Source organism: Mus pahari, chromosome 16 (genome assembly GCF_900095145.1).
Source record: "Mus pahari chromosome 16, PAHARI_EIJ_v1.1, whole genome shotgun sequence".
Taxonomy (NCBI): Eukaryota; Metazoa; Chordata; class Mammalia; order Rodentia; family Muridae; genus Mus; species Mus pahari.
In genome coordinates, this window is record NC_034605.1 from 26,133,035 (window position 1) to 26,141,740 (window position 8,706).

General features: G+C 41.4%; 1 protein-coding gene across 1 annotated transcript; it reads left to right on the forward strand.

Moving 5' to 3' along the window:
- Positions 1–7,237: 7,237 nt before the first annotated feature.
- On the forward strand, positions 7,238–8,140 carry LOC110334070 (putative vomeronasal receptor-like protein 4). Its single transcript, XM_021215917.1, has one exon. The coding sequence runs from the start codon at positions 7,238–7,240 to the stop codon at positions 8,138–8,140; it is 903 nt and encodes a 300-aa protein (XP_021071576.1).
- The last annotated feature ends 566 nt before the right edge of the window (positions 8,141–8,706 follow it).

Below are 8,706 nucleotides of genomic sequence, written 5' to 3' on the forward strand. Positions count from 1 at the left end.
GGCCTGCGGACAGCCGCCAGGCGAACACCCCTCCTGGGCAGGAGAGGCGCAGGACGATCGGGTCCAGCTGCGGGTCCCCCGGTAAATCTTTCTAATAATTAAAATTTACCTTTTATTTCTCCACCTGGGGATAGGGTTATGAGGATGCCAAGGTTCCAGGAGGCTGAGTTTTCTTGAAACTCTTTGCCTTGTGAGTGCTTCCAGCCAGCAGACTTCACTGGAGTGGGTGTGGCAGTCCGGGAAGCACAGAGGAAGTGGATTATGATTCTTGCCCAAATTCATCCTTCTCAGATTTCTGATTGTGTTAATGGCTAACTGTAGCTTTATTAGTTTGACAACAGCAAGCACAGATGCAGCTGCCTGGCCAGTCTATTACATGTGTTATAAAAACAAAACAAAACAAAACAAAACAAAACAAAACAAAACATAGGTTTTGATTTGTCTAGAGCTATTGTGTCTCCTGTTTGAAAGTGTAGACTTGAGAGGCTGAAGTGAGAGGCCCCACTCTTTAAAGAACAGTAACTACTCCTGCAGCTCATTGCCATGCCTTCTGACCTGGCCAGGAAAAAGGCAGCCAAGAAGAAGGAAGCTGCTAAAGCTCCATAGCAGCCCAGTAGGAAACATGAAGAAAATGGTGATGCTGTCATAGATCCTCTGGTGGCAGAGGAGAAAAAAATGAGACCAATGGCAGAGAGATGACAGGTGACAGAGAAGTGAACTTAGTGATCAAGGAGCTAGAGTATTTGAGATGAAGAAAGTTGCTGCATGATCTGTCATGGGCAACCTGGCCTCATACCCCAACAGTACTGACATCCACATTATTAACCTCTCACTCAGCTTTCATGGTCAAGAGCTGCTCAGTGAAAACAAACTAGAATTAAACTCAGGTCGGCATTATAGCCTCATTAGATTAGATGGAACATCCATGCTGTGTCTTCTATTGGGAAACTTGAAGTGCCCATGCCCATGCCCATGAACATCTACCATCTGACCTGTGAGATGCTTCCTGGCTAAAAACATTCTTGTAGTGTGTGAAGGAGGACACAGAGTGGGCCATGCTGGTGAGAGAGACTGGGTGGTTAGCTCATGAGTTTGTAGAGTGTGAAAAGCTCATGGAACTCTATGAAGAGCTGGACACTGACAATGCCAAGATGAGGACCTCAAGCATCTTACACCAATTGTGTTTCACACCAGCCATGCAGTGCAAGAAGCTGAAAGACGTCAGTGCCAGCTGGCAGATGAGAGTTGCTTTTGCTAGAGCCTTCTTTTTTTTTTTTAAACTGGATATTTTCTTTATTTACATTTCAAATGTTATCTCTGTTCCTGGTTTCCCCTCTGAAAAACACCTTCCACCATCCCCTCCCCACTCCCCCTGCTCTCCAACCCATCCTTTCCTGCTTCCTGGCCCTGGCATTTCCACACACTAGGGCATAGGGCGTTCACAGGACCAACAGCCTCTCCTCCCATTGATGTCTAACTAGGCCATCCTCTGCTACATATGTAGCTGGACCCATGAGTCCCACCATGTGTAGTTGGTGGTTTAGACCCTGGGAGCTCTGAGGGTACTGGTTAGTTTATATTGTTGTTCCTCCTAAGGGAATGCAACCCCCTTCAGCTTCTTAGGTCCGTTCTCTTGTTCCTTCATTGGGGACCCTGTGCTCCATTCAATGGATAGGTATTAGCATCCACCCCTGTATTTGTCAGGCACTGGCAGAGCCTCTCAGGAGACAGCAATATCAGGCTCCTGTCAGCAAAATCTTGTTGGCATCTACAACAGTGTCTGGGTTTGGTGATTGTACATGGGATGGATCCCCAGATGGGTAAGTCTCTGGATTGTCATTTCTTCAGCCTCTGCTCCACACTTTGTCTCTCTAACTCCTTCCATGGGTGTTTTGTTCCCCCTTCTAAAAAGAATTGAAGTATCCACACTTTGATCTTCCTTATTCTTGAGTTTCATGTGGTTTGTGAATTGTATCTTGGGTATTCTGAGCTTCTGGACTTCTGGGCTAATGTCCACTTATCGGTGACTACATATCATGTGTGTTCTTTTGTGATTGGGTTACCTCACTCAGGATTATCATTACTCACCTTAGATCCATCCATTTCCTAAGAATTTAATAAATTCATTGTTTTTAATAGCTGAGTAGTACTCTATTGTGTAAATGTACCACAATTTCTGTATCCATTCCTCTGTTGAGGGACATCTGAATTCTTTCCAGCTTCTGGCTATTATAAATAAGGCTGCTATGGACACAGTGGAGTATGTGTCCTCATTACATGTTGGAGCATCTTCTGGGTATATGCCCAGGAGTGGTATGGCTGGGTCCTCAGGTAGTACTATGTCCGATTTTATGAGGAACTGCCAAACTGATTTCCAGAGTGGTTGTACCAGCTTGGAGGAGCATTTTCAAAAAATGGTGCTGGCTCAATTGGTGGTTAGCATGTAGAAGAATGCAAATTGATCCATTCTTATCTCTTTGTACAAAACTCAAGTCCAAGTGGATCAAGGACCTTCACATAAAACCAGATACATTGAAATTTATAGAGGAGAAAGTAAGGAAGAGCCTCGAATATATGGGCACAGGGGAAAAAATTCCTGAACAGAACACCAATGGCTTGTGCTGTATGATCAAGAATGGACAAATGGTACCTCATAAAATTGCAAAGCTTCTGTAAGGCAAAGGACATGTCAATAAGACAAAAAGGCAATCAACAGATTGGGAAAAGATCTTTATCAATCCTACATCAGACAGAGGGCTAATATCCAATATATGCAAAGCACTCAAGAAGTTAGACTCCAGAGAAACAAATAACCATATTAAAAATGGGGTACAGTGTTATGCAAAGAATTCTCAACTGAGGAATAACAAATGTCTGAGAAGCACCTAAAAAAAGTTCTACATCCTTAGTCATATGGAAATGCAAATCAAAACAACTCTGAGATTCCATCTCACACCAGTCAGAATGGCTAAGAACAAAAACTCAGGTGGCAACAGATGCTGCTGAGGATGTGGAGAAAGAGGAACACTACTCCATTGCTAGAACCTTATTCATTCAGTCCTGAGGACCTTCCCTCCTTCCCTAAGATAGGTGTGTGTACCTGGGGACAGAATGCTGACATTCCATAGATAGATGTCTCCAACAGTCTTGAGCGTCTGTCCCTGTGTTCAGGATCTGCTCTCATCACAGCTCCAGAGCAGCCTTTGTATGAGGCCATCTCAGTGCTTCATTAAGAAATTTCATTAAGGTTCCTTAGAGAACTCACTTTTCTACAGTTTCTTCTGTGTCCTGCTTCATGATGCTGGCTGCATCATTGTAGTTTGGGAAAGTCTATTCAGCTGATTTTAATGTGTTTCTCGGCACCAGTAGGTCACCTTCTGCTTTATTAGTTTATTGCTTCATCCCATGTGGATTTAAATGACTACATTCCTTTATAAATCCATACTATCCAATAAAATAATGAAATGCTTAAAATGCTGAACAAAAAAATAATTGTTTCATTGTTTTCAAATAACCAGTAACATAAAGAGAATTCAGATAAACAGAATGGAAGAAAATTCAGTAAATTCAGGACCAAGACAGAAAGTCAGCAGTCCATATTAAACATTCAGCGAGAAAAACTGAAAAAGCAACAAGTAAAAGGAGAAATGAAAAAGCTCAGCCAGGAGGGCAGTTGACTCCTCTGCATAAAAGCAGTGGTCAGAGCAAAAAGCAGACACAATTTCCAAAAGTCTCCCTGTGGCTCTGTCCTGGACACCACATCATAAGACCAGACACTGATTCCGGCCCATAAACATCTTTTGTTCTGGACATACTGAGCTTTTAAAAAAAAGTAAATAAACTTTTATTTTTACTAGATTTGTTCCTTTTTATGTGTGCTTTACTTTTATATATTTTGCCTGCATATATGTCTGTGCATCATGTGTGCACTTGATGCCCATGGAGGTCAGAAGACAGCATTAGGTCTCCTGGAGTTATATATGGTTGTGAACAACCATATAGGTGCTTGGTATTGAACCTCTGTAGGAGCAACAAGTGCTTAACCACTGAGCCATCAATTCAACCCCAGTGCTCTTTACAAAGCTTCTCGGTTTCTCAGAATTTTCCCACTGAAGTTTGTGGCTATAGGAGAGAGAAGAGGAAAAAGTCACAATCTCTAGGAAACTCAAGGTACTGTTCATCTTCACAGCCCTCCTTGTCACCACAGGCACTGTAATTAGAACCAGAAAGTTTCTGGCTCATCAAATGATAGGGCACCAGGGAGAGCAGAGAGCTGACATCTAGAATGGAGATTTCGGAAAGAGCCATTTCCCCAGGAGAAGCCAAACTCCTGCCAGTGACATCCTATTAGCAGTGACAGTTGGTAGGAGCACAGAGCTTGAGGATGATAATAAACAGGGCCTGGCTGTGCTCTGAGGACACCTCTGAGCCTGCACAGATACCACAGGTGAGTGCCCCTTCATGTCACAGTGGACTGAAGTTGCCTTTTGCCTTCATAGAGGTGCTGTGAGGTAGGGATGGTTAGGGACAGTGGTTGAGAGGAAGGTGACAAGATCCAGGAAGAAAGCAGTCTCTCATTTCCCACCTGCCATTCAGAATTATTTCCATGTCCATGAGGGAGCTGAGTGCAGCTGTGTGTGATGCACTGAGCCAGAGATGCTCATTACAGCGCGGGCAGGTACAGGAGACATGGGCTAAGGTTTCAGCTTGGGTGTGAGGAAGCTTTTCTTCTTTGGAGTTTCTCCAGTTTGTGTGTTTGTCCTCACAGGAGAGAGAGGTTCTACTGAACAGTGTCTTATATCAGGCGCCCTTTAGCTTTCTCACCATGGAGGACTTTGCTCTTCTTTTTCGTGGTTTTATTGTTTTTGAAGTTTCTCCTCATTCAGAACATAACACAATTGTGCAGGAAACGGTCATGACAAAAAATCCTAGTGCAATGGCTATAAGAGCATGTTTAACACTGGGCAGACGCTGTCCTAAGCACTATGTGCCTCTGCTCCACTGAATCTTCGCAACACCTAAATGATACAAAGCACTTTCTCTACATTAATGAGTCGTAAAGGGGCCAAGTCTGATGTTCAAAGCCCTGCATATAGCAACTAGAAAAGGCAGCATTTAAGAGAGAGGTTACAAAGCTTAAACTTGTAAATTTTACAATTTATCATCCTCTAGTTGACTGATTGTTCTCTCTCATGTATCTGGATGTCACATTCTGCCCCTACAGTCCAGGAACAATTTTTAAAAGAACATCTTAATTTGACTAGTTTCACAAAGATTGCTTTTGGTTATTTCTTATATGCTAGAAAAAAATGAGGGTTGAGAAGACTTATGAAGTATGTATATAAATATCTCTTCCCAATAACCCTGGAATAAGTGTGTGTGTGTGTGTGTGTGTGTGTGTGTGTGTGTGTGTGTGTGTGTGTGTGTGTAGTTTTTCTAACATAAATGTCACACTGGGAAACCAAAAGCAATTCCATCTACATGTTTTGCTACTGACATCTCAGTGATTCCATCGAAACATCTGAAAAACTATCAAATTGCAAGCAGAGAGATTCTGAGAGAAATGAAGGATTCTAAGTTTCTTGAAGAATATCCCACACACTTCAGTAAGTTGGTAAAAGCCTGAAAGCTCACATCAATGCACAAGTGAGGCAGTGCTAAATACTTAACAACTGTGCATCCCAAGTGAACTGACTTCTCTAGGATACTGAGCTTTATCAATATTCAGGAAAGACCCCAACTCAGATGTTTCTCAAAATTGGTTTGTTAGTTCATCTCTGTGATTAAGGTGAAATTTTAAAACCAACAGTTTCCTTGAGCAACATGTAAACTTTTTGAGCAGGCATTATGCTAATTCTTATATAAGATACACAAACCAGTGTCTCTGAGACCTTCTCAGTGTCCAGTGAAAAAAGGGAGCAAATAAAGGTGCAGCATAGTCTTCTGAGGATAGGAAAAGCATAAGAGATAAAATTCTAAGCAGGATCTATAGAGGAGAGTAGTTGAGCAAAGACCAGTCTTGGATATTCCATAATCCTGTGGATAGGTAAGCTCCAATATTATATAATAAGAAGAGGGTCAAAGTAATTAAGAAATAATTTTAATGTGGAGAAGACACCAAATTGTAGAGGACAATTTGAATTTAAGGTTGTCATGTGAAGTGCTCTGTTTTTCAAGGGGTGAAGCAAATGGAATAAGTTTCTGCTTCAAAGGCTCATTTTGCTTTCAATATAAAAGGTAAAAACAAACAAACAAACAAAAAGAAAAAAGATACCATTCATAAAAGATGGAGTCACAGGGTGAGATATTGGGAAGTACTCAGAGGCTGGGGCATTTCTGACAGAGAACATTAATAGATTGAACCAACCTTAAAACAATTGGGAAGACATATGTTTATTAAGACTCTGTAAGAACAGTTTTTCTGTTGTCTTGCTTGGGGAAGTGTTCCCTGAAGAAAGGGTAATAACAGAATTAATAAGAAGTCAAAAGGAAACAACCTTCAGTATAATTCAACCCATGAATATTGGGAATGCAGTTTTTACCACACTTAGAATCACTTTGAGGCCCTCAATCTAGATGTTTGTACCTTGACTAAGTCACTAACCTTTGTATAATTTATGGTCAAAGGGTTTAGGAAGAGGACATACCATATCATCTCACCTGAGAACCTGGTCCACTTGACCAAACATTACTTTCTGAAATGCTGCAAGCTTTTTATTAATGCAACAACTTTTTTTTTTAGTTCAACATCAACAATCATATAGCTGCATATGGGGCAGTGAAGAGGATTGGGATGAAGCACAACACAGTCCAGTGGCCTGAGCTCACACTGGGTAAGGTAAGGGTAAAGAAAGGAGCTGACCAGGCCAATGCTCAGGACTGTACTGGCTTGAAAAGTGCCAAAGTGATGCCACGCATGAAACTTTGGTCTGGGAAGAGCATGCTCATATGAACTTGAGGGATAAAGAATTGTCGTGAAAGGCAGGAACCTATCAAATTTATGTCCTGATTGTGACCATTGTCATTTCCATGGGAATGGGAAAAAAAGGACAACAGGAAAACAAACAAACAAACAAAATTTAAAAAAAAAAGAACAATGAACTTTGGTCAGGCATCATAAAGTAAAAAACCACACGTGTTCACATAGTTGAGACATTCTTTTCATTCGAATAAGCAGAGAAAGTATTGTGTGTGATTCTTAGACGATTTTTCCTAGTGCTGTATATAAAATCAGAACATGAAGTGGAATAACATTACACTGGGAATAGTCTTCCTTTCTCTAGCTGGACCTGGAATTTTAGGAAATATCCTAGTATTTGTGAGATATGTGCACAATTCTGCCTTGGAGACTGAGAAAAAGCCTGTCGACCTTATTCTCATCCACTTGGCATTTTCTAATATGATCATTATTTGTAGCACAGGAATCAGAGATTTAGCTACAGTGTTTTATTTCAGAAACTTCCTAGGAGATTTTGGCTGTAAAGCTGCAGTTTATCTGGCAAGGATGGCACGGGGCCTTTCCATCTGCACCACCTGTCTCCTTAGTGTGCTCCAGGCTGTCACCATCAGTCCCAGGACCACCCTTTGGACAAAGCTCAAACCACAGACATCATGCCAAGTTCTTCCCTTTCTCCTCCTTTTCTGGATTGTTAATGTTCTCATAAGCTCCAACTTGCTCTCCTACATCAAAGCAGGCAGTGGCTTGAATGGGTCTGTAGCTGCAATGTACATTGGCCACTGCTATATGCTCCAATCAAGACATATCATCAAGTGGTTTTTCCTTTCTCTCATGACTCTTCGTGATGTCATCTTTCAGAGTCTCATGGGCTGGAGCAGTGGGTCCATGGCTCTCCATCTGTATAACCATCACAAGCGTGTCCTCTACCTTCACAGTTCCAGGTCTGCAAACAACTCCCCTCCAGAAATCAGAGCTACATGGAGTGTTCTCATTCTTATGACCTGCTTCCTTTTCTTCTATTGGGTAGATTTTATTATCTCCTTCTATACAGGTTTCACAGTGTCACATGATTCTATTGTACTAAATATTAAAACATTTTTAGAACTTGGTTATGCTAGTTTCAGCCCCTATGTTCTGATCAGCAGAGATGTCCGTGTTCCTAATGCCTTGCATGCTCATTGAGAAGGGTAGAAATTACATTCTATAGCTATGCTCTATGACCTAAAGGTATGTACACTGTAAATACTTTTACCCTCATGAATTTTAGAGTTGGGGACATGTTTGCTATGTAGTATAGGGTGACATGGTGGCCTGTAGGTAGCACAGTCTGACCTTGAGGTTCCTTGGGATGCCAAATGCTGGGATTATAGACATTCTCCTCAAAACTGACCTTTGCCATAATGTTCTAGTGTATCACAATACTATAATAAAAATATAATTAAACATTATAATAATGCATTTCATTTTCTTCAGATGTCTAGCTCCTCACACTCTTAACTTCAGGTTTCTAGGGTAGTAGAAAATATATTCTTACCATTTTTCCCCTCCACCATCCCTGTCATGTGACTTTTAGCTTGTTATTAGCACTGAGGATAATACTTTAGGTAATGCTACTGTCAGAAATCAGTATTTCAGTTTTTACCCCAAAGCCAGAGCATGAAAGGGTAGGTGGATGCAAAGAGGTGACTTATCTGAGCTGAGTTTGTAGGGCAGAGTGAAACCAACAGTAAGACAAGTGAAGTCACCAG

Bases quoted from the DNA above. Each gene is read 5' to 3' on its own strand.
- LOC110334070 (XM_021215917.1), top strand. From the start codon at position 7,238: ATGAAGTGGAATAACATTACACTGGGAATAGTCTTCCTTTCTCTAGCT.